Here is a 26,987-nt window from a genome sequence, read left to right as displayed (position 1 = left end):
TGTTGGGAAGGTTGGTTGGGTTAGAAAAGGAGGAGGAGGAGGAGACGGAGGAAAATAAGAATAAGAATGTGAAGAGCAAGAAGAACAAGAAGGAAAATAGAAGAGCGAAAATAAGAGTAGAAGAGGAAGAAGAAGAAAAGAAGAAGAAGAACAACAACGAATAAGAATATGAAGAGCAAGAAGAACAAGAAGGAAAATAGATGAAGAGTAGAAGAGGAAGAAGAAGAAAAAGAAAAAGAAGAAGAAGAACAACAACAACAAAGTAGAAGAAGAAGAAGAAGAAAGAAAAGAAGAAAAACAAGATGAAGAAAGAAGAAGAAAAAGAAGGAAGGAAAAAGAAAAAAAATATGAAAAAAAAGAACAACATACAGAATATAAAAGTTACACAAGTTCGTCCATTTTCTTTGACCTTACGAAAGAAAACGGTGCCTTTCCTATCCTTTCACTCATTCTCTGGAAATAAGAGATAAAAAAAAAATAAATAAATAAACAAACGATTAGAAATGGAGAAAAATGCAAATGTAAAAAGAAAAAGAAGAATAAGTAGACACAATAAGTAAAGATGAAGAAAATGAATAAATAAAGAAATATATAAGTTGCAAAAAATGGTAAATAGTTTTTTTTTTTTTTTTTTTTTTTCTTCATGACGAAGCGCAGTGAAAAATGTAGTACGTCAGGTCGATGTTACACAAGACAGCACACCAACGCGCACTAAAGGTCGAGAGCGCACACACACACACACACACACACACACACACACACACACACACACACACACACACACACACCCCGGAAGCTTAATACAACCTTGAAAGTTACGTTAGTTCCTGTTATAATGACAAATACTACTACTACTACTACTACTACTACTACTACTACTACTACTACTACTACTATTACCACTACTACTACTACTACTACTTCTACTCCACAACTTAACTAATTTAACCAAACATAGAACAACAAAAATAGCGCCACCACCACCACCACCACCACCACACATTTATATACGCACAAACAAGACAAAAAAATATATAAACAGAAACAAAAACAAACAAATAAATAATAATAATAATAATAATAATAATAATAATAATAATAATAATAATAATAATAATAATAATAATAATAATAATAATAATAATACTTTTTTCCCATCAGTAAACCAGGCAAGGTAAATTTCCGGAAACTATTAAGCAGGTGAGTGACGCTGTGCTCTCTCTCTCTCTCTCTCTCTCCTTCCGGGATTATTTTCCCATTACAATAACAAAACCACCAAGGTCAAACACACACACACACACACACACACACACACACACACACACACACACACACACACACACACACACACTAAACATTTTTTGTAATTTAGCAGTGAAAGTGTGACCAGAGAGAGAGAGAGAGAGAGAGAGAGAGAGAGAGAGAGAGAGAGAGAGAGAGAGAGAGAGAGAGAGAGAGAGAGAGAGAGAGAGAGAGAGAGAGAGAGAGAGGCCCTTCCTATCTTCCTTCATCACCCTTTCCTCCTTACCTTCCTTTCCTCCTCCTCCTCCTCCTCCTCCTCCTCTCCTTCATATCTTCCTCCCTTGATCTCTTCCTTCTCATTCCCTCATCTTTTCCTTATCTCCCAATCTTCATCTCTTTTATCTCCTTATCTCTCTCCACTTTTCCTCTTTTTCTCTACCTTCCTTTCCCTTTCTTTATCTTAAAACCTTATCTTCATTTCTTCCTTATCTTCCAACCTTTCTCTGTATCACCTCATCTCCTTGACCTTACCTCTCCCTTTCTTATCTCTCACCCTTCATCTCCTTTTCCCTCTCCCACTCTCCACTTTATCTCCTCCTCCTCATCTCCCTACATTCACCTCTTCCTCCTCCCAAGCTTCCTCTCCTCCTTATCTCCCTTTCTTCACCTCCTTTTCCTCTTCTCACTCAACACTCCATCTCCTCCTCATCTCCCTACTTTCATTTTATCTTTTTCTTCTTCTCTCCCTATCTCTCTATCCCCTCTTCGTAACTTCATCTCCTCATCTCCCAATCTCTCCCCTTCCTTATCTCCCAATTTTCACCTCATCTTCCTCCCCACAAGCTTTCTCTGCACTTCATCTTCTCATCTCCCAATCTCTTCTCTTTCTTATCTCTATCTCCATTTCATCAGCTCTTCCTACCTTCATGCTTCTCCCCGGCTCGTCCTCCACTAACTGGCGGGCGATATCCTTGCAGGCTATCGCGTCAGGTCCCTCCGTCATTATACTGGTGTCGCATTGCCAGTACCTGTAGGGGGAGTGTGCGTACAGGGCGGCGGGCGTAGCGTGGGTCACCTGCGCAGTCGTTATCACACCTGCGAAGAGAGACGGTGTTAGGTGTGTGTGTGTGTGTGTGTGTGTGTGTGTGTTTAAGGTGGGTAAGTTTGGTTATGGGTTAGTTTAGGTGTTAAGTATTTGTGTGTGTGTTTGTGTGTGTGTTTGTGTTTTCTCTCTCTCTCTCTCTCTCTCTCTGATTTATCAAATAGCAAAAAAGAATATCATGGTTTTACTACTACTACTACTACTACTACTACTACTACTACTACTACCACTACTACAACTACCACCAAAATAATAAACAAACCACCACCACCACCACCACCACCACCACCACCCACCGGTTTCCTTGCCAGCGTCCTGTGCCCACTTGAGAATGGTTGACACTTGGTTCTCCTCCTTCAGCGAGGCGGCACAGTCACGGCTCTTCACGTTTCCATTCACGCCCACCGTCATGTAATTCCCTTTCACGCCGGAGAGGAAGGCGGTGGCGGTGGCGGCGCTGTCGGGCACTTGTCGATCCAGATTATAGGTCTGTTGGGTTAGGAACGTTGTGTTAGGAAGGTTGTATTAAGAACGTTATGTTAGGAAGGTTGTATTAAAAACGTTGTGTTAGGAAGGCTGTGTTGGGAAGGTTGTATTGGGAAGGTTAGATTAGGAAGGCTGTGTTAGGAAGGTTGGGTTAGGAAGGCTGTGTTAGGAAGGTTGTATTGGGAAGGTTAGATTAGGAAAGCTGTGTTAGGAAGGTTGTATAAAGAAGGTTGTGTTAGGAAGGTTATATTGGGAAGGTTAGATTAGGAAAGCTGTGTTAGGAAGGTTATATTAGGAAGGTTGTATTAGGAAGGTTAGATTAGGAAGGTTAGATTAAGAAGGCTGTGTTAGGAAGGTTGTATTAAGAACGCTGTATTAAAAAGCTTAGATTAGGAAGGCTGTATGTCCGTTAGGTTAGATGTAGGTTTGTATGTTAGGAAGGTTAGGAGTGTGTAGGTTAGGAGTGTGTGGGTTAGGAAGGGAGAGAGGTGACATTCATGGTTGGTGTAGGAGTGAAGGGTGTGTGGTAGAGTGGTGGTTTTCCCTGTTCGTGGTGACTGTTTGATGGTGTTGTGTTTGAAGGTTAGGGAGTTTTGTGTGGCGGACTGGTTAGTGTTATTGCTACTGCTGCTGCTACTACTACTACTACTACTACTACTACTACTACTGCTAATGCTACTACTACTACTACTACTATCACTGTTACTGCTGATACTGCTGCTGCTACTGCTACTACTACTACTATTATTACTACTACTACTACTACTACTACTACTACTACTACTACTACTACAAACATCACTACTACTACCACTACTACTACTACAATTACTATCACTGTCATTGGTGGTAATACTGTTACTGCTGCTGCTGCTGTTGCTGCTGTTGGTGCTGGTACTACTACTACTACTACTATTACTACTATTACTACTACTACTACTACTACTACTACTACTACTACTACTGCTACTTTCTCTGCTATTGCTACTACTTATGACCAAGCTGTTACTACTTCTATTGCTACTACTACTACTAATAATAATACAACTACTACTACTACTACTACTATTACTTCTACTACTGCTTCTGCTACTACTACTACTACTACTACTATTTATCTCCTATTGCTACTACTTAGGATGTTACTACTATTACTGCTACTACTACTACTACTATCACAACTACTACTACTACCACCACCACTACTACTACTACTACTACTACTACTACTACTACTACTACTACTACTACTACTACTACTACTACACACACACACACACACACACACACACACACACACACACACACACACACACACACACCTTGAGCAGACCCATGTTGGAGAATCTGTCCCACACAAGGCTCTCTTCCTCCCCAGAGTGTCCCTTCTTCTGGCCCTTCATGATGCGCCCCGCCGTCATGGCTGTGATGCCCATCCCTGCAAGGAACACCCACACCTGCTATAGTCTGCCTACTCTGAATGGTGTCTCAGGGAATGCGTGGTTGTCACATCTTGAGGCAAACCGTGAGCTGTCCTTGTAATAAGCGCGTTGATCAACAGAAAAACATTATTCAGATCAAATCCATTACGTGATCAATAAGCTACGATATGTTTTAACCCCTTCATTACTGAGACGCATTTTGATCATGAATTTTTGGTGTGATTAGATGAATTTATTAACATTACGAAGGGTCTACGAAAGTCAGAAGGTTAAGAACAGTGTTTTCACTATTTTAATCTCTCACATGATCTTCTGAAACTGTATGAAATCGTCAAATAGTAAGCAGAATGACTATGAAAACACGTCATGGTACTGAAGGGGTCTAAATCCAGGAGCCATTTTAGAGCAGACAGACTGTAGTACGTCACACATATTATCATTATTATTGTTATTATTATTCAACATTCATTTTCACTTGTTTTCTTCTTAATTCTTAAGTTGCTTTCCCAGACAAGAGTGAGGAAACAGCGTCATTATCACCTTCATTTGTCTGTCCTTTCCATCTTCTAACATCATCACCATTTTCTCCTTTCTTTTCTTCTTTTCTCCTTCTTTGGTTATTTCTTACACTAGAGAAAGAGAAGTTAGCGCCACGAATGAGTTAACTTTGCGTTTGTCTGTCCTTTACATCTTTCAATACCGCCTTATTTTCTTTTTTTTCTTCTTTTCATTATTTTCTTCTTCTTCTTGGTGTTTTCCTGAGACTAGCGTGAGGAGTCAATGCCATTAGCTTTTTCCTTTACATCTTTCAATATCACCTTAATTTTTCTTCATCTTGTTCTTCTTTTCTTCTTTTTTTCCCTTCTTTCACTGTTTTCCTAGACTGAAATGAGGAGTTAGCGCCATTTTTTACTCTCATTTGCTCTTTCCTTTACATCTTTCAATACCACATTCTTATCATTCTCCCTCTTCATCTTCTTCTTTTCTTCTTCATCTTCTTTTCAATTTTTTTTTCGTTGTTTTGCTAGACTAAAATGAATTTGTCACTCTCACTTGTTTCTATTCTACTTCTTTCAATACCACCTTATTTTTTTCCTCATCTTTTTCTTCTTTTCTTTTCTCCTTTCACTATTTTCCTAGACTAGTGAGAAGTCATCGCTATTTATTACTCTTATTTGCTTTTCCTTTCCATCTTTCAATACCACCTTGTTCTTTTCTTCTTTTCATCATTTTCTTCTTTTTTTTCATCGTTTTCCTTACTTTCTTCTTTTTCTCCTAGTTTCGCTGTTTTCCTAGTCTAGCGTGAAAAGTCAGCGCCGTTTGTCACTCTCATTTGTTTCTCTTTTGCATCTTTCAATCTTACCGTCTTCTTCAATTTCTTCTTTTCTTCTCTTTAGACTAGAGAAGAGTTAGCGTTCATGTCATCTTCATTTGTATTTTTCCCTTGCATCTTATAATACCATCATCTTCTTTTCTTATTTTTCTTCTTCTTTCCCTGTTTCATTAGACTAAAATGGAAAAAAAACGTTCATGTCACCTTCTCTTATTTGTTTATTTATTTTTTTCATTGCGTCTTTCTCTTTTCTTCTTGTTTTTTTTTTTTTTTCGTCTCCTTGTTTAGACTACAGTAAATATTGAGCACCATACACGAGTCACTATCATTTGTCTCTCCTTTACATCTTCCAGTACCTTCTTCTTTTCTTCATTTTTTCCTTCTTCAGTTGTCTCTGTCCTTAACATTTTTACTTTTGTCTCCCTTCATTATCAGTTTTCCCACAATTCCATCCCTTCACCTCAAAATATACCTTCCACTAGAACCTCTTTCTCTTCATTTTTACCTCCATCAGTTGTCTCTGTCCTTACATTTTTACTTTTGTCTGCAATCCATACCAGTTTTCCCAAAATTCTATCCCTTCACCTCAGATTCTTCCCTCAAACTAACTTTCCCCAGTATTCTAATCACTTCCTTGCCTTGTCTTCGCTCACCACACTCTCCTAAACCCTCACCATTACACTAAGGCTCGTCGTATTCTCAAACGCTTTACTTTCTCACCATCACTGCTTTCCAAGGGCTCCAGTTGAAGATACTTGTGTTTTGAAGAGCATTTTTTCTGGTTCTGATGATGCATTGACAAGATTTCTAGTTTATCAAAAGGAAAAACTGTCTTAAAAATCAGATTAGTTGTCTCTGTGGCCTTGGAAAATTGTCATAGAGAGAGAGAGAGAGAGAGAGAGAGAGAGAGAGAGAGAGAGAGAGAGAGAGAGAGAGAGAGAGAGAGAGAGAGAGAGAGAGAGAGAGAGAGAGAGAGAGAGAGAGAGAGAGAGAGAGAGATTCTGTTCTTCACCTCCACAATTTCAAAAGGCTTTACTTAAATTTACACGAGTTTTTGAGGTGTTTTTACGAATTCTAGAGGCAGAGTGACAAGATTCCTACATTATCAACAGGAGAAGCACTTGAAAACTCTGCTAATCATCTCTGTGGCCTTGGAAAGAAATCGTGGTGAGAGAGCAAAGCGTTTCTAAATAAAGGACCTTCAATCACACCTCACTGCCACTTACCATCGCCAAGGAAGAGTATGACGTTCTTAGCCTTGTTAGTGATCTGTGTCTGCTGCAGCGCCTCATTCAGTTCCCGCCTCCCGTGGTCCATCCAGAAAGAGGTCTCTGTGAACGTTCTCCTTGTTAGTACGTGTTACAGGACCCCCAGTGTGTGTTGGAGCTATGTAGAGTGTGTTGCTGTGAGTCTGAGCGTGTTTCGGGGTGAATTTAGAGTGTTTCGTGATTTTTTAGAGTGTTTTATGGTGATGTTAGGGTATTTTCAGTGTATCAAGGGTAATTCTAGGTAAATAGGGTTCTATATTCGAGATGTTAGTGTGTTTCGAGACTCTAGACAGGTTTGTGATGATTGTGAGATCTAGAATGATATATTTCTTTTCTGTGAGACGAGGACTGCTCATGGGTAACAAAAATATAAAGAAAAAAGGCCCACTCAGTCGCCAGTCTCCTTACAAAGCCGATAGAATGAGCCAAAGGACAGGGGCTAATGTCTTGAAACCTCCCTACTGAATGAAATCAAAGCATAGAAAGTTGGAAACACATACACAGGCAGGGAGTTCCAGTTTACCAGAGATATAGGGTGTTTGTAGTGGCTGTAAGATATTTTCCAGGGATTCTAAGGTGTTTCAGTGATCCTAGGGTGTTTTCTGATGATGCTAGGGTGTTTTCTGATTAGTCTAGGGTGCTTTCTGATGATCTTAGGGTGTTTTCTGGTGATTCTAGGGTGTTTTACGGTGCTTCTAGGGCTTTTTGGAGGTATTTCAGAATTTTCAGGGAATTTTGCAACGCTTCTTAGTTTTAGGACTACGTAAGGCCTTTTGGGGTGATTCTAAGGATATTTGAGGTAATCTAGCGTGTTCTGGGGTGATTCTTGTAATGTTATAACCTAATGTGCTGAATGGAAAAGAAAAATAAGAATACTTTCACACTGTTCTACTCTGATAAACTTGAATCAGTACAAACACGTGGTGAGGTGACCCCATGAACTTTGTGTGTGTGTGTGTGTGTGTGTGTGTGTGTGTGTGTGTGTGTGTGTGTGTGTGTGTGTGTGTGTGTGTGTGTGTGTCTGCATCGCTTCACGCCACTGACCAATTGTGCACCAGACCTTGGCAGACTTTGGAGAGCGGTGACACGTTTTCAACAAGCTTTCTGGTGAAATTTAAACGATTTTTGCATAAACTTCACACTGTAATAAATTTTGAACCAGAGATAACTTAGGTGAACAAAATTCTGCCAGACATTTCAGGAAACAAGACTCAGATCAAGAAAAAATGAAAATGAAAAAAATAATAAAGAAAATTTAAACGAAGAAATTTTGCCAAACGCTTCAACACAAAACTTACATGAAAAATAACTTTATGAAATACTGAACAAGGCAAAACTTAGACGAAGAAAACTTTGGAAGGCAATTAACAAGACAAGACTCGAATGAATTAAAAGAAAACAAACAATGAAGAGAAAACAAATGAAAACACTTTGCCAAACACTTAAAACAAAAATATAATAAAGACAAGTGAAAAAAAAGGAAAAGAAAGAAAATAAATAGCTTTGCCAATCACTAACCTCAACACCGTAAGAGAATCCTGATCCCCCCCCCCCTCCGAGCGAGCTTACCTGTCTCCCGGGGGTTGGGGCTGGGGAAGACCACCTGAGTACTAGGGGCCACCAGGGCACAGACCACCCCTATCACCACGACCAGGGGATGCATGGTGACGCCTCGCTCTCACTGTAAAGATGGGGACAGTGGTAGTGGTGACAGTGGTGGTGGTAGTGGTGGTAAAAGTGTGGTGGTGGTGGTAGTAGTAGTAGTAGTAGTAGTAGTAGTAGTAGTAGTAGTAGTAGTAGTAGTAGTAGTAGTAGTAATAATAATAATAATAATAATAATAATAATAATAATAATAATAATAATAATAATAATAATAATAACAACTACAACAATAAAAATAATAATAATAATAATAATAATAATAATAAGAAGAAGAAGAAGAACAACAACAACAACAACAACAAAATTACCCTGAAAAGAATGATTATGACAACAACAACAACAACAACAACAACAACACAACAACAGCAACAACGATAAAGATGCTAATGGTCACGAAAACATCAATAACCAAAAAAAAAAATAGATAAATAAATAAACAAGACAACAATAACAACAAAAACCTAGAAATAACAATAAGAACATCACACACACACACACACACACACACACACACACACACACACACACACACACACACTAGCAGGGCAATGGAAGGATAAAAACAGAACTTTATCGTGGCCACTTTTTCCTCCTTCACTGCCATATGATTACTTCTACTGTTTTCCTCCACTGACCAAAGATAACGGTCAGCCACACTTGAAAGCAGTAGTGGTGGTGGTAGTAGTAGTATTGGTGGTGGTAGTATTGGTGGTGGTAGTAGTATTGGTGGTGGTGGTAGTAGAATTATAAAAGCACCCTTGAAAACCATAATAACTTCTTCAATACCTCCCAAAATACTGGATCCATAGAAATATCCTGATAAACTCAATAACAACTAACTTTAAATACTAGAACCATGAAAACATCCTTTGAAAACATCCTGTAACATCAACTTAAACTAATAAAACCATGAAAACACCTTGAAAATCACAATAACTTCACTTTAAGCTTCTAGAACCATGAAAACATCCTTTAAGCTTCTAGAACCATGAAAAACATGAAAATCCCCTCTGAAAATCCTTGAAAACCCCATTAATTTCAAGCAAGACCTCTTAAGCTAGTATAACCATGAAAATACTCTTAAAAACACAAATAGAACCCCCAATAACCTTCACATTACACTCCTAGAACCATAAAAACACCCTTTGAAACACTAATGACTTTCAAAACATCCCTGATTACAAGTACTATGAAAACACCCTGACAAACCCTAAAAAATGTCGCGTCAAACTTCTAGAACCATGAAGACACCCTTTCAAAACCCTAATAACTTCCGCATCAAATTAATAGAACCATGAAAACAGCCTTTAAAAACTCTAAAAACTTCATCAAACTTCTAGAACCATAAAAACAGCCTTTGAATGCCTTTATAACTTCCACATCAAACTAACACAACCATAAAAACACATAAATCCCAATAACTTCCCCATCAAACTTCTAGAACCATAAAAACACCCTTTGAAAACCCTGAAACTTCCACATCAAACTTCTAGAACCACAAAAACACCCTTTGAAAACCCTGAAACTTCCACATCAAACTTCTAGAACCACAAAAACACCCTTTGAAAACCCTGAAACTTCCACATCAAACTTCTAGAACCACAAAAACACCCAGATAAACCCCAATAACTTCACCTCAAACTTCTAGAACCATGAAGACACCCTTTAAAAACCCTAAAAACTTCCACATCACATTAACAAAACCTTGAAAACATCCTTTGAAAACCACCATTAACATTCAGTAAAGCTTATCTGTGAAGTAGAGGCAAATTAAAACACCACGTCAGAGATTAACTGAAGAACCGTTCTGGCTAAATACCTTCCTACTTCTTTATCGAGGAAGGACAGGAGGGAATCAGTATTCTGGCATCGTAAGAGCGGTTGTCTGCGCCTCACTCAGACCAAGACGTTATGCAAATAGGAATTTCTTGGGTAATGCAATGCCATATATTAACAATGTCACATAAAAACTGATGCATTTGATATATTGCTACAGTACTATGCTTTGTGTTTGTTTGTGTGTGTGTGTGTGTGTGTGTGTGTGTGTGTGTGTGTGTGTGTGTGTGTGTTCCCGCATATACAATACAGATAACAAGAGACGCATACGGAAAGCTACACACATACATACAGACATGAGAATAAACAGACACGAAAAATATGCACAGTTTAGTTTCTGATGTTTTTTTCATACACATACATACATACATGCATGCGTAATAAAGGAGACACAGACAGACAGACAGACAGACGGACATACAAAATTATTTACGGCTGCTTCTTTGTCTGGCTGCCTACACACACACACACACACACACACACACACACACACACACACACACACACACACACACACACACACACACACACACACACACACACACACACACTACAAAATACCAACTTTTTTCTTTTCTTTTTTTACACACAAAAAAAAAAACACAACCCTTTCATATTGAGAGAGTAGCCTACACTAACCCTAACCTATCCTAACCTAACTTAACCTAACCCTTCTACACTGAAAAGTAACTTAACCTAACGCAACTTGACTAATTCCAACCTAACCTAACCTAACACTTCTCTATTGAAAAGTTACCCAACCTAACCTAACCTAATCTATCCCAACCAAACCTACCATGACCTATACTTTAATCCTCCTCTCTCCGAAACTCAGCCTGTTACTGATGTGGTGATAATTAAAACAGAAAAAAAAAATATTCTGAATGGCGCCGCAGAACTGAAGGTCATAATGGCGTCTAGTTAGATATAAAAACGCAGTAATAACAATAATGATAAAATGAAAATAAAATAAATAAGTTAATGGACAGCAAATCAAACGTTGGTAAAAAAGAAAAACAACCAGGCAATAAAGCAAATCCATATAATTCAAACCTAAAAAAAATATTAGAGATGAAAAAAAAAACAAAAAACAGATTGAGAAAGATAAGGAAGTCAAAAATAGATATAATAAAAACAGGCTAAGATTTGAATATAAACACACACACACACACACACACACACACGTGCCCTCATGCATACGCACACTAATTGTTGATGTCTCGTGTGTGTGTGTGTGTGTGTGTGTGTGTGTGTGTGTGTGTGTGTGTGTGTGTGTGTGTGTGTGTGTGTGTGTGTCCTCTAATTTACCAGTCTATTATTAACCCTTCCCTCAACTCAGTGTATATTTTCATCATCATTACCATCATTACACACACACACACACACACACACACACACACACACACACACACACACACACACACGCGCGCGCGCCAGTGGTTAGAGCGCTGGCTTCACAAGCCAGAGGACCGGGGTTCGATTCCCCGGGCGGGTGGAGATATTTGGGTGTGTCTCCTTTGACGTGTAGGTGCTGTTCACCTAGCAGTGAGTAGGTACGGGATGTAAATCGAGGAGTTGTGACCTTGTTGTCCCGGTGTGTGGTGTGTGCCTGGTCTCAGGCCTATCCGAAGATCGGAAATAATGAGCTCTGAGCTCGTTCCGTAGGGTAACGTCTGGCTGTCTCGTCAGAGACTACATCACATCAAACAGTGAAACACACACACCCTAACACACACACACACACACAAATACTAAGGTATGTACATGAAGGCCTGCACTTTCACCTATCTTGTTCAGGTAAGGCGAGGCTACCTGGAAAACCGGCCGGTAATTGATGTTTGGCTGGTGTAGCGTTGGAAAAACCCAGAGAGAGAGAGAGAGAGAGAGAGAGAGAGAGAGAGAGAGAGAGAGAGAGAGAGAGAGAGAGAGAGAGAGAGAGAGAGAGAGAGAGAGAGAGAGTGGTGATAGTAGTAGTAGTAGTAGTAGTAGTAGTAGTAGTAGTAGTAGTAGTAGTAGTAGTAGTAGAAAAACAAATAGCAGTAAAAGAAGAAGTATAGTAGTAGTAGTAGTAGTAGTAGTAGTAGTAGTAGTAGTAGTAGTAGTAGTAGTAGTAGTAGTAGTAGTAATAGTAATAGTAATAGTAATAGAAGTAGAAGTAGAAGTAGAAGTAGTAGTTATTGTTGTTGTTGTTGTCAGGATGAAAGGCAGGCAAGAGAGAGTGAATCTCTAAGAAAAACAGTAGAAAATATTTGAGCGTGTTTTTTCTTTGGTTCTTTCTTTTCACTTCCCAAAATATTCACGAGGTGTTGTTTTGACACATCTCGCGACACTTGACTCACTCACAAGCACATTTTTTCTTTTTCTAATTGTACAAAAATGAGGAAAAAAAAATACATAATCAGGATCTTTTAGGCTTTCTCTTTCTTTTTACTGTGAATTTAGACTCTTTACCAGTGTGTTGCTAGAATCATAAAAACACCTTCAAAAACACCAATAACTTTCACTACACCCACTTAAACTGTCACTAGAATCACAAAAACACCTTCAAAAACACCAATAACTTCCACTACGCGCTGCTGAACTCTAAACATCCTTAAAAACGCCAATAATTTACACTACAACCTCTTAAACTGTCGCTAGAATCACAAAAAATCCTTGAAAACACCAATAACTTACACTATAACCTCTTAAATTCACTAGAATCACAAAAAAATTCCTTGAAAACACCAATAACTTCCACTACAACCTCTTAAACTGTCGCTAGAATCACAAAAACACCTCTTAAAAATACCAATAACTTCCACTACACCCCATTAAAAATAAAAGAGAAAGGGTGAATAGACACTGTTGTCAATTAATGCAAGAAAACACACACACACACACACACACACACACACACACAATAAGGGCGTACCACAAGGGTCAATACTCGGACCGATTCTTTTTCTCATCTATATAAACGACATTGTCAATGTAAGCTCTAAATTCAAGTACACCATTTATGCTGATGACACAAGTTTGTTAATAGACAACAATAACACTAATAGTCTCCACATAAATCTTATTACAGAATTAGGAAAAATCAATCACTGGACTAAAGTCAATAATTTAAGTCTGAATATTTTAAAACAAATTATATAATTTTTTAAAATCGTTCAGTTCAACATAACATAGCCCCTGTAACCATTGAAGAAAATACATTAGACAGAGTAAAGTCTACAAAGTTTTTGGGTGTTTATATAGATGAGAACATCAACTGGAATGAACACATTTCTTTCGTTACGAATAAATTAGCAAAGATGTGTGGTATCCTATACAGAGTTCGCAATAGTCTCACACCCGAGTCTCTCACAAGTATTTACTACACACTCTGCTACCCACACTTAATATACAATGTGTCAATCTGGGCGTGTACTTGGCCATCCTTCATAAGAAAAATATCAATAGCTCAAAATAAAACTTTCAGATGCATATTTTACATGAATAGGTTTGAGTCAACACGAAACATAATATACACACAAAATTTTTAACTTTTACAAATGTTCATAAATATTTTTTGCTCTTATGTATTTACAAGTACCTTACACAGACCTGTGGAGCTCAGCCTTTCAGTCTGGTACGCACGTCACATAACACCCGAGGTAATAATGTCAATCTCATTTGCCTTCAGTTCAGAACATCTCTCTTCAAATACAGTGTACTGTACTCCAGACCTCAAATATGGAATTCACTGCCTTTACACATTAAGAATCTTCTCTGTAGTGGTAATTTGTCCTTTTAAAAATCTGTGAAGACATATTTGTATAACTGTCAAAATGATTAGTAATTTATGTAACAATGTCAACCTTGTTTATTTGATTTCCCCTATACTTTATTTGTATAACAACAAACTTATTTGTATATTTAACTTGTGGTGTGATAATGTAGGGGTGTTATTGTTATTATTGTTATTATCTATTTTCATCATTATTATTTTTTTATTTTGTTATTATTGCTATTATTATTATTATTATTATTATTATTATTATTATTATTACTATTATTATTATCATTATTTATTATTATTATCATCATCATTGGTGCTTGTTATTCTTAATAAAAGTATAATAGCTATATAGTCTAGCTAGATGCTGCAATGTAAACATTTAAATCTCAAAATATATGATAATGTCTGTCGGGAAGCTTCGGCTTGACAGACTAAGCCACTGTCAGCTTTGATATTGTTCAATAATGTATTTGTAATGTAAGGGCAATAAATTATTACTTACTTACTTACTTACTTACACACACACACACACACACACACACACTCGAGAGGGTCCGGGTTCGAATCCCGGAGGCGGCGAGACAAATGGGCAAGCCTCTTAATGTGTGGCCCCTGTTCACCTAACAATAAATAGGTACGGGATGTAACTCGAGGGGTTGTGACCTCGCTTTCCCGGTGTGTGTTGTGTGTGTTGTGGTCTCAGTCCTACCCGAAGATCGGTCTATGGGCTCTGAGCTCGCTCCGTAATGGGGAAGACTGGCTGGGTGACCAGCAGACGACCGAGGTGAATTACACATACACTCTTAATTAATATTTAAATAATCTCTGTCAAACAATTAGGTCATTAAATTAATCAGTCTCACAAAGGTTAGTCATTTCAGGGTAAATTGGACAAAGGTTAGTCATTTCAGGGTTAATTGGACGATCATTCACACCCAATTAATGAAAAAAATATACGGCAATAGAGTGGTGGTGGTGGTGGTGATGGTGGTAGTGGTAGTGGTAGTGGTAGTACTAGTAGTAGTAATAGTAGTAGTAGTAGTAGTAGTAGTAGTAGTAGTAGTAGTAGTAGTAGTTGTTGTTGTTGTTGTTGTTGTTGTTGTTGTTGTTGTCGTTGTTGCTGTAAAATGTTATTGCCAGAGAGAGAGAGAGAGAGAGAGAGAGAGAGAGAGAGAGAGAGAGAGAGAGAGAGAGAGAGAGAGAGAGAGAGAGAGAGAGAGAGAGAGAGAGAGAGAGAGAGAGAGAGAGAGAGAGAGAGAGAGAGAGAGACTTATATAAGAGTTACACACACTCACACACACACACACACACACACACACACGTGCGCACATACAAACGTAATAGTAATGAAATGTGTGTGTGTGTGTGTGTGTGTGTGTGTGTGTGTGTGTGTGTGTGTAATTCACCTCGGTCGTCTACTGGTCACCCAGCCAGTCTTCCCCATTACGGAGCGAGCTCAGAGCTCATAGACCGATCTTCGGTTAGGACTGAAACCACAACACACTCCACACACCGGGAAAGCGAGGCCACAACCCCTCCCGTACCTATTTACTGCTTGGTGAACATACCCCACACATTAAGAGGCTCGCCCATTTGCCTCGCCGCTTACCGGGACTCGAACCCGGCCCTCTTGATTGTGAGTCGAGCGTGCTAACCACTACACTACGCGTGTGTGTGTGTGTGTGTGTGTGTGTGTGTGTGTGTGTGTGTGTGTGTGTGTGTGTGTGTGTGTTGCATATCGTTCCAATTCGCTTCCGTTTTCCTTATTTTCCTTTTTATCTTTTCTTTTCCTTTTCCATGGTCTAAGTTTTTCAATTTTTCCCCTTCATGACTGTGGTTTCCTTCCCTAAAAATGCTAAGAAATTTACGTCTCACTTCACTGCAATAAATTCTCCACCTTCTATATCTAAACAGTCAAAGGTAAGGTAAGGTTAGGTAAGGTTAGGTTAGGTTTGGTAAGGTAAGGTAAGGTAAGGTAAGGTTACGTTAAATTAGGTTAGGTAAGGTTAGGTAAGGTAAGGTTAGGTAAGGTTAGGTTAGATTAGGTAAGGTTAGGTAAGGTAAGGTTACGTTAAATTAGGTTAGGTTTGATTCAATTTCCTGTTTTTTTCCTCAATTTCCTTCACATATCTCCTTTCCTCTCACTCTATTTATTTTGCTTCCTTTTGTCCTTTTCTAATTACATTCTTCCTTTCCATCCTTCACATTGCCTTTATTCATGCTTCTCTTCCTCTCCTCTCACCTTCTTATCATGTTTTGTCCCCATTCCTCTTATTCTCTCTATTTTTTTCCTCATTTTATTCATATTTACTTTTCTACTGCTTTTCCTCTTTCGCTTATCTTTTTCCATATGTTTCCCTGCCTCTCACTCTCTTATCTCTCTTTTTTCTTTTATTTTCACTTTTTTCTCAGTTTTTCTCTTACGTACTCCATATTGGCTTTCCTTTCTCTCCCAAATATTTATAGTTTTTTTTTTCTCTCTCTCCTTCCCTCGTCTTTCTATATATATTTTCCCTCTCCTCTCCATTTTCTTTACTTTCCACTGATCTCCTTCCCTTCCTCCTCCATATTATTTCTAAATCCAGTCACTTTGTTCCTTCACGTTTATATTTCTCCTTCATTTTCTTTCCACTTGACAACTTTGGAAATTTATAATCCTTAAAGGCTCGTTTTTGCACCCACGCATGTTTCCTGTGTGTCTCCCAGCCTCTTCCTCTCCCCCACAGCCTCTCCCTGAATCTCCAATACTCTCCCTTGTAATTATTTGTCATTCATAGCCTCTACTTGTTGTTTTCGGTATATCATTCTCTCCCAGCCTCTCCCAATCTCCATCTGCTTCTCCTTTACCTCCTCTCCCTGTATCTATCTGTCATATTTAGCTTTTCCCTCTCCTTTTTGTCTCTTGTTGCCTTTCCTTACCTCTCCCAATCTCTACCTGCTTCTCCTCTTCTCTCCTTGTCTCTCTCAATCTCTTCCTGGTTCTCCAATCCTCTCTCTGTGTTAATTTTGTCATTTCCAGCCTTTCCCTCTCCTTTTTTCTGTTTTTTCTTGTCTTTTCTCATCTTTCCCAATTTCTACCTGGTTATCCTCTACTTTCCTTTTCTCTCCCAGCCTCTCCCAGCTTCTCCAATTCTTCTCCTGTGCTTATCTATCATTTTCAGCTTCTCTCTCTTCTTTTATGTCTCTTGCTATCTCTCCTAGCCTATCCCAATCTCTGCCAGCTTCTCCTCTTGTCTCCTCTCCTCTCCCAGCTTCTCCACCTCTGATCTTACTTCTCCCAACCTATATCCAGTCTCCTCCAGCTTCTCCCTTCCATCTCCCAGCCTCCCCCGGTCCTCTTCCTGTCTGACTCCGCCTCTCCCATTCTGCGTGACGACGAAACATTATCATTGGAGAGTAACGGGTGTCATTTTCTTTCTAGCTCGCCAAACTCACGACCGCTTTATGGAAATCAAGCGTGGCTGTTACTATATCTTTTCCGCATGTCTTCCCGCTCACTTCCTTGCGTCATTGGTGCGTATTGTCTGCAGCGCTCCACCTCCCCCTCTGTTTCCCAAAGGCTGCAGTTGAAGGGACACGGGTTTTTCAGTGGTGCCTTTACGGTCCGAGTGACAGGTTAACTGGATCTTTTATTCAATCATTGGGGAAATTGTTTTGGGAATAAGATAATATTGTCTGTGTGGTGTTAAACTAGTTACTTAACCCCTTCAGTACCATGACGCGTTTCCATATTTTTCCTTACTATTTGGTGATTCTATACAGCTTCAGAAACTTACGTTGGGGGATTAGAAGAGAGAAGACTGTGGCCATTAATCTTCTGACCTCCGTAGACCCTTCCTAACGTCAAAAAAATGGTCTAATCGTACACAGATCTTAAAGTAAAAATGTGTCCCAGAATTGAAGGGGTTAAGAGTCAGTTAGTCAGCCAATCAGTCAGTCAGTCAGTCAGTCAGTCAGTCAAAGCTAGCTAGACATTACATAGCCTACCAGCCAGTCAGCCAGCCAGTCAGCCAGTCAGTCAGCTAGCCAGCCAACCAGTAAACCAGTCATTCAGCAAACCAGTGAGCCAGCCAGTCTACCTCCCTCTCTCCCTCTAGATAATAAGAGCAGTAGGCAAGCAAGAAGAGGAACCTTGAGCCAGCATCCAAGGTGAGCATTATCGTTAAAGGTTTACCCAAAGAAGTCAAGGTAAGAATTAATAGCAATATATGACCGCCTACACATCTGTTCTATTACGTTACCAAGAAGTACAGGTAAACACACACACACACACACACACACACACACACACACACACACACACACACACACACACACACACACACACGCACACACACACTGCTTATTTTTATTTGGGTACGTAAGGGAGAAAAAAAAAGATAGAAAAGAAAGAGATTAGAAAAGATTTGATAAGTTTAGTCAGGTTAGGTTAGGTAAGGTTAGGTAAAGTAAGGTTAAGTTAGGTTAGGTTAGGTTAGGTAAGGTTAAGTTAGGATAGGTTAGGTTAGGTATGGTTAGGATAGGTTAGGTAGGTTAGGTTAGCTTAGGTTAGGTTAAGTTGGGTTGGGTTAAGTTAGGTTAGGTTAACTTAGGTAAGGTTAGGTTAGGTTAAGTAAAGTCACATTTAGATAAGGTAAGGTAAGGTTAGATGAGGTGAGGTAAGGATGGTTAGGTTATGAAAAGTAAAATAAAGTTACGTTAAGTTTATAAAATAATACAGTAGTAAGGCGTAGTTACATTACATACGGTAGGTGGTTAAGTGAAGTTAGGTTAGGTAAGCGTGGTAAGGTTTGGTCAAGTACTATGAGGTAAACTTAGATCAGCTAAGGCTATGTCAGCATAGGTTGATGGAGAAACATATCACGCCTAAAATATGAATGAGCATGCCTGGGCACACACACACACACACACACACACACACACACACACACACACACACACACACACACACACACACGCATGCACGCACGCACACGAAACTTGACTCCTATGAATGATGGTGCATGAATTACGTGATGGAGACCTGAGTGCTTACAGAGCTGTATTGTCCGTCACGTGGAGATGAAGAGAGCCACGTAAGAGGAGGCAGACTCTGTGCTTGGGAATGATAACTGTTAGTGATATAGCCGTGTGTGTGCACTGTAGTAGTAGCAGTAGCAGCAGCAGTAGCAGCAGCAGCAGCAGCAGCAGCAGCAGCAGCAGCAGCAGCAGCAGTAGTAGTAGTAGTAGTAGTAGTAGTAGTAGTAGTAGTAGTAGTAGTAGCAGCAAAAGTAATAGTAGTAGCAGCAAAAGAAATAGTAGTAGCAGCAGAAGTAATAGTAGTAGCAGAAGTAATAGCAGTAGCAGAAGTAATAGCAGTAGCAGTAGCAGTAATAGCAGCAACAAAAACGGCAGGAGTAACAGTAGCAGTATTAACAACATGAGTAACATCAGTAGCAGTGCGAGCAACGGTAAGAACAACAGCAATAACAACAACAAACTACACCACCACCTACAGAGGCATCATATTAGGCAAGACAAGACCCTACAGTGCATCAGTAACCAGCGCTGCACTGCGATACAAAGGCAGTCAGGAAGTAAGGCGCGGTTTGATGGCAACACTGCGAACAATGGACCAAAACACCTCACCACTGCACATCCACTACATTCCACAGGCTCTAGCGGGGTTTCCAGTGATATTTCTTTGGTTTAGCTGATAGATACACGCGATCTTTACGGTGTTAACAGAAGAATCACTATTAAAAACCTGGCTAATCATGTTTCTAGGATCTAGCAATTGTGGTGAGAAAGCAGAGCGTTTTTAATGCGTGCCATGTGATACGGTTTTTTCAAGGGCATTTCTGTGGCTCTAGTGATAAAATTTCTAATAAATAACATAGGAAACGGCTAATCATCTCTGTGGCCTTGGAAAATACTCAAGGTGAAGTAACACGGGTTTTTAAGGGTGCTTTTACGGTTCTAGTGACACAAAAACGAGTTTTCTACATTATTAACGGTAAAACACTCTTGAGAATCACGCTAATCATCTGTGACCTTTGAAAACCAGTCAGAGCGAAGAGACATGGGTTTTAGTAAGGTTTCTATGGTTGTAGTGACAGAATAATAAGATTTCTACATTAATTGTCTCTATGGCTTTTGGAAAATACTCATGGTGAAGTAACACGAGTTGTTAAAGGTGTTTTTATGGTTCTCGTGGCAGAATAACAACATTTTTACATTATTAATAAGGAAAACACTCTTGAAAGCCTCGTTAATCATATCTGTGGTCTTGGAAAATAGTTGTAGCGAAGAGATACGGCTTTTAGTAGTGCTTCTATGGTTTTAGTGGCAGAATAACGAGATTTCTACATTATTACAGTCATGGTACAATAACTTTTTGATAGGTAGACGCACGAGAACATTATTGGAATCACCAGGCACCAGCTGACTCAGTGACGTCATCCGGTCGTGTAAACAACTCCATATCTTCGAGTGAGTGTACACGTGTGGCAGAATTTGATCTTGGATTGTGTTTCATGCGCCTTAATATTAATTTCTTATTGTTAGTATGGGCAAAGCTAGACCTTGTGCAGTGTATGGGTGCACGCCTGCCAAGTCTAGTAATTTTAAATATTATAAATTCCCCAAGAACAAGACCATCGCAAGACAGTGGCTCCAAAAATGCTATCGTGCTGACACAGTAAACGTAAATAATGCCGTGATTTGTGAGCAACATTTTAGTTCCGCCCAAATTAAGCGCAATTTGAAATATGAGTTATTAGGTTCCCCAGTTCCAAGGAGTTGGAGGGATCTAAAACTGAGGCAGTCCCTGATCAAAATCTGCCATTTCGTGGACACGATAATGGAAGTGGCCTTTCTGCAGAAAATACAGGTAAGGAAACTTAGATTTACTGGCTAAATCTGATCAGTTTCAACACTCCAAATTAGAAATTGTATAATCTGCTTATGCCTAATGAACGAAATTAGTTCTACTAGTAGCCTAGACCTAGTCCATAATTTACAGGCTATGCCAGCCTTACAGGCTACTGACTGTACCATGGTACAATAACTTTTGATGTCTCTCGTTATTGTACCATGGGTTTACACTCAAGAATAAAGTACCTATATGAAGTGTGAATAGTTTAGGGCCGATGCAAGCTAAAGGAATGGATTGCCACGTTTAAATAGCGGTATGCACTCACGGTCCATTCATATTACATGCATTTCAATGGCTTACGGTCCCCACTGAAATGCATTTAGTATGTGACAGCACTGTAAACAGAGCGTGACCGTCCCTGTATAGTGTGGATCGCCTTTAGACTCATACGTGCATTAGCCTTTAGCCTCTTGTAGTTTTATATGTAGAGAGAACAGTGAGGTGCTGAGGAAGACGACGAAGGTACATGAAGGCGAAGAGGATCAGAGGAAATCAATGTGCATTATGCAATTATGCATAATGTATATGGCTTGAAAAATCCACTAACAATGTGAGCCATATCTACTAGGCTATCTGACATGTCTTTATCCGTACAATATCTTGTCTATCGCTATGAAATGTCAACATTCAATCACTAATGTGTATCATATTTAATTTTCAACTGCATCTAATGGATCATGAAAAGAAAAAAAGTTTTATATTAATTATTCATGATTTATTGAGTAGCAGACTATCGCGATCAGAGCTGGCTAGGCGAGTGGATGACGTCACAGAAACAGCGTTTCAGAAGACTTACCAGTAGGGCTGTGAGTTCAAGACTCGTGCGTCTACCTGTCTCTCGTTATTGTACCATGGCTACAGTAACAAGGAAAACACTCTTGAAAGCCTGGTTAATCATCTCTGTGTTGGAAAATAACAATAGTGCGAGCAGAGCGTTTTTCAATACAGTCCTTTGGTGTGTTAGCAGTCTGCCCAACCCCATTAAGTCACCGACATGATAGATAACAGGTGTGGCACGACAGATGATTGTGTGACGCCCTTGATGCCTCGCTCACTCACTCACTCACTCATTCACTCACCATCCTTCTACACTCGAAAAAAAAAAAAATACTGACGATGAAAGAAAGAAAAAAAAAAAAAAATCAAACCAAATTGTAAAACCCCCCTCAAAAAAAATTCCATCAAACGAAATAAAAAGAAAAAAGTGAAGAAAAAAAAAATTCTAGCGATGAAAGAAAAGAAAAATTCAAATCATCAAATTCTAAAACTCAAAACAATAATTTCACCAAACTTAAAATAATGAGGAAAAAATGAATAAAAAGCAGTAAATTTCGAAGGAGAAACTTGAAATGAAAAGAAACAACGAAAATAAAATAAATGTCTTACACAACAACAACAACAACAATAACAACAACAACAACAACAAAAGAAGAAGAAAAGAAAAAAAAGGGATAGAGAAAGAAAGAAAGAAAAAGAGAAAGATAGATAGAAACAAAGAAAGAGAGAAATAGAGAAAGAGCTAAGAAAAAAGAGAGAAATAGAGAGAAGGAAAGAAAGGGATAAACACAGAAAGAAAGAGAACTAGAGAAAAGAAGAAAGAAAGAAATAGAGAAAGAAAGAAAAGAAAAAAAATGAAATAGAGGAAGAAAGAAAAAGGAAATAGAAAAGAAATAAAAAGAGAAAGAAAGAAAAAAGAAAAGAAGAAAGAAATAAGAAAAGAGGAAAGAGAGACAAACAAAAATACAAAAAAACTAATTCCAGAGAAAACAAAAAAAAAAAAGAAAAAAAGAAACACATGAAAGGAGAGAGAGAGAGAGAGAGAGAGAGAGAGAGAGAGAGAGAGAGAGAGAGAGAGAAAACACAGCAACAACATACGCCCTCGTAACACACACGTGGATGGCAGCGTGTTGATGAGGGCTGTGGATGGCTGGGCAGGTGTGGGCCACGTGGGGTGACAGGGAGTAGGTGTATGGTCCACGTGGGGGGAGACATTTTTCAGGTCTGGGTTAAGAAACGACTGAAGGTTAGTAGATAGCCAGAGGGTTTTCTTCTTCTTCTTCTTCTTCTTTTCTTCTTTTTTTCTTCTACTTTTCTTCTTTTTCTTTTTTTTCTTCTTCTTTTAGTTCTAATTTTCTCTTTTTCTTCTTTTTCTTCTTCTTTTACTTCTTGTTCTTCTTGTCTTTCTTCTTCTTTTTTACTTTCTCTTTTTCTTGTTTTTCGTGTTTTTCTTCTTTCTCTTCTTCTTCTTCTTCTTCTTCTACTTTCTCTTTTTTCTTTTTACCTTTTACTGTTTCTTTTTGTTTTTCTTGATTTCTTTTCTTCTCCCCTCCTCCTTTTATTCCTCTTAATCCTCCTCCTCTTCCTCTTCCTCCTCCTCCTCCTCCTCCTCCTCCTCCTCCTCCTCTTCCTCCTCCTCCTTTCCTCTCCTCTCTCTTTTTCCTCTTCCTCTTAATCCTCCTCCTCCTCCCCCCCCTATCGCTGGCCAGTCTTCCCAGCTCAGCGAAATACAGGTTTTTCTTCTTCTCATCTTCATTTTTTGTTTGTTTAGTCTGGCTGTTCATTCTTTGTGTGTTTGTGTTGTTTACCTCTTTATCTGTTAGTCTGTCTGTCTATTTTATCTATCCATCTGTCTGTGTCTATTATCTATTTGTTTATCTATCTATCTATTCATCTATCTATCTATGTTTTCATGTCTGTCTGTCTGTTTGTCTGTCTGTTTGTCTCTCTACCTGTCTGTCTGTTTGTGTGTTTGGTTTTCTACCTATTTATCTGTCTGTCTGTCTGTCTGTCTTTCTACCTGCCTGTCTGTCTGTCTGTCTGCTTGTCTTTCTACCTGTCTGTCTGTCTGTATGTATGTATGTCTGTTTTGTCTTTCCGTCTGTCTGTCTGTCCGTTCGTCTCTCTACCTGTCTGTCTGTCTGTTTGTCCGTTTGTCTCTCTACCTATCTGTCAGTATGTATGTATGTATGTCTGTCTATCTGTTTGCTTGTCTTTCAACCTGTTTGTCTGTCTGTATGTATGTATGTATGTTTGTCTTTCTACCTGTCTGTATGTCTGTCTGCCTCCCTGCCTGTGTCTGTCTGTCCGTTTGTCTTTCTGCATGTCTGTCTGTCTGTCTATCTGTCTTTCTACCTGGCTGTCTGTCTGTCTGTTCACCTGTGTGTGTGTGTGTGTGTGTGTGTGTGTGTGTGTGTGTGTGTGTGTGTGTGTGTGTGTGTGTGTGTGTGTGTACTTTCCTCCCTCTTCCTTCCTGAAACACAGATAAAAGTGAGTTTCCAGATCGTGTCAACACCACTGTCATCACCACCTGGTCTTCCCACTTGCCTACACACTCACAATATCCCCCGCCTCTCATCACCATTGTTATCGCTGTGCTTGTTGTCACTGTTACCCGTGTCATTGTTTTCACCATTACTGCTTCACTGCCACCATTACTCTGTCACCATTACTGCCTTCGTCGTTAGTGTTGTCTTCGTCATCATTATTTTCATTATGTCTTATTATTATCTTCATTACCTTCATTATCAGTCACAAACATCATTATTAGGCATTATCGTTATCATTATCTCACACACACACACACACACACACACACACACACACAGGAGCAGCATCAGCATAAAAGTATGTAAAGAGCCAGACAGACACACACACAGACAGACGGACACTTCAGCATGATATGATAAGAAATTAGGATTTCGCTTCCATCATTCGTGTGTAATTCACCTCGGTCGCCTACTGGTCACCCAGCCAGTCTTCCCCATTACGGAGCGAGCTCAGGGCTCATAGACCAATCTTCGGGTAGGACTGAGACCACAACACACTCCACACACCGGGAAAGCGAGGCCACAACCCCTCGAGTTACATCCCGTACCTATTTACTGCTAGGTGAACACACCCCACACATTAAGAGGCTTGCCCATTTACCTCGCCGCCTCCGGGACTCGAACCCGGACCCTCTCGAGTGTGAGTCGAGCGTGCTAACCACTACACTACGCGGTGTGTGTATCTCTTCTTCTTCTTCTTCTTTTCTCTTCTTCTTTTTCTTCTTTTCTCTACGAGTAGTAGTAGTAGTAGCAGCACACAACACTTAGATAAGATTCCCCTCCATTTCACTTATCTAATCATGTGTACTGTCTCAGCAATAACAGCCACGTCACTGAGTCCTGCCATTCACCTCGATCTGAACGCTGACTGCTCTCTCTCTCTATCTGTCACTTTATCAAGCTTGAACCCGCTGCTGCTTGCCTTGTTTTGATTATTGAGTGTGTTCTGGCCATCCCTCCAGGCGCAACATAAATTCTGGATACTTATTTAAACTATACAAAAAAAGTACTGAAATAATGGTAGATCTTTTTACATATACATGTGTGTGTGTGTGTGTGTGTGTGTGTGTGTGTGTGTGTGTGTGTGTGTGTGTGTGTGTGTGTGTGTGTGTGTGTGTGTGTGTGTGTGTGTGTGTGTGTGTGTACACGTGGAGAGGTGGTGCACGATGTGTGTAGGTGGTGGTGGTGGTAGTGCTCGGAGTGTTGCTGGTGGTTTTGATATTAGTAGTGGTGTTGGTGATAGTAGTAGTAGTAGTAGTAGTAGTAGTAGTAGTAGTAGTAGTAGCAGTAGCAGTAGCAGTAGTAGTAGTAGTAGTAGTAGTAGTAGTAGTAGCAGTAGTAGTAGTAGTAGCAGTAGTAGCAGCAGTAGCAGTAGTAGTAGTAGTATCAGCAGCACCCACCTCACGTGTAGACACCACCTCACCTGGCCTACACACTCCCCTCACCTGTCTCTAACCTGCAATTTAGTCGCACAGGTAATAACGTTGAGAAATGTACCTTTTGTAAGTTACCTGCCCTTCCTTGTCCTTCCCTTCCCGCTGCGTCATTTCCCATAGAACAACAGCAGTGACTTGGCAAGTAGTAGTAGTAGTAGTAGTAGTAGTAGTAGTAGTAGTAGTAGTAGTAGTAGTAGTAGTAGTTTTGATGAAGCATGTTAAATCTTTCGAGGATAAACTCTCTAAATAGTCAAAAGTTGCAGGACTCACTCTCCTTCTCCCTCTCCCTCTCCCTCACCCTCTCCTTCTCCTTCTCCTTCTCCTTCTCCGTCTCCGTCTCCGTCTCTCCTCTCTCTCTCTCTCTCTCTCTCTCTCTCTCTCTCTCTCTGGCGTCCTTCCTCTTAGCGTGACGAAGCAACTGGATGAAGGAGGAGGGTACGAGACCATTGAAGTGATGAGGCCTCCTCTTTGTGTGTGTGTGTCTTCCCTATTACGGAGAGAGCTCAGAGCTCATAGACAGATCTCCGGGTAGGACTGAGACCACAACACACTCCACACACCGGGAAAGCGAGGCCACAACCCCTCGAGTTACATTCCGTACCTATTTACTGCTAGGTGAATAGGGGCCACACATTTGCCTCGCCGCTTTCCGGGACTCGAACCCGGCCCTCTTGATTGTGAGTCGAGCGTGCTAACCACTACACTACGTGGTGTGTGTGTGTGTGTGTGTGTTTGTGAGTCGAGCGTGTTAACCACTACACTACGAGGTGTGTGTGTGTGTGTGTGTGTGTGTGTGTGTGTGTGTGATTCACCTCGGTCGTCTGCTGGTCACCCAGCCAGTCTTCCCCATTAAGGAGCGAGCTCAAAGCTCATAGACCGATCTTCGGGTAGAACTGAGACCACATAACACACCGGGAAAGCGAGGCCACAACCCCTCGAGTTACATCCAGTACCTATTTACTGCTAGGTGAACAGGGGCTACACATTAAGAGACTTGCCCATTTGCTTCGCCGCTTACCGAGATTCGAACCCGGCCACGGCCATGTGTGTGTGTTTCACTGTTTGATCTGCTGCAGTCTCTGACGAGACAGCCAGACGTTACCCTACGGAACGAGCTCAGAGCTCATTATTTCTGATCTTCGGATAGGCCTGAGACCAGGCACACACCACA

General features: G+C 39.9%; 1 protein-coding gene across 1 annotated transcript in view; it reads right to left on the bottom strand.

Annotated features, from left to right (window-relative positions):
* The window catches only part of LOC123520809 (alkaline phosphatase-like), a 67,750-nt gene that overhangs the window by 8,441 nt on the left and 32,322 nt on the right, over positions 1–26,987 (bottom strand). The window contains exons 2-6 of the mRNA XM_045283434.1: positions 8,443–8,554; positions 6,832–6,936; positions 4,153–4,268; positions 2,641–2,833; positions 2,165–2,337 (exon numbers count right to left, since the gene is read on the bottom strand). Coding sequence (XP_045139369.1) covers positions 2,165–2,337; positions 2,641–2,833; positions 4,153–4,268; positions 6,832–6,936; positions 8,443–8,536 — 681 coding nt within the window. The 5' untranslated portion in view covers positions 8,537–8,554. The remainder of the gene's footprint in view (positions 1–2,164; positions 2,338–2,640; positions 2,834–4,152; positions 4,269–6,831; positions 6,937–8,442; positions 8,555–26,987) is intronic.

This window comes from Portunus trituberculatus, chromosome 7, assembly GCF_017591435.1.
Source record: "Portunus trituberculatus isolate SZX2019 chromosome 7, ASM1759143v1, whole genome shotgun sequence".
NCBI lineage: Eukaryota > Metazoa > Arthropoda > Malacostraca > Decapoda > Portunidae > Portunus > Portunus trituberculatus.
The sequence above is the reverse complement of the archived record's forward strand: the minus strand, read 5'-3'. Positions and strand labels throughout refer to the sequence as shown.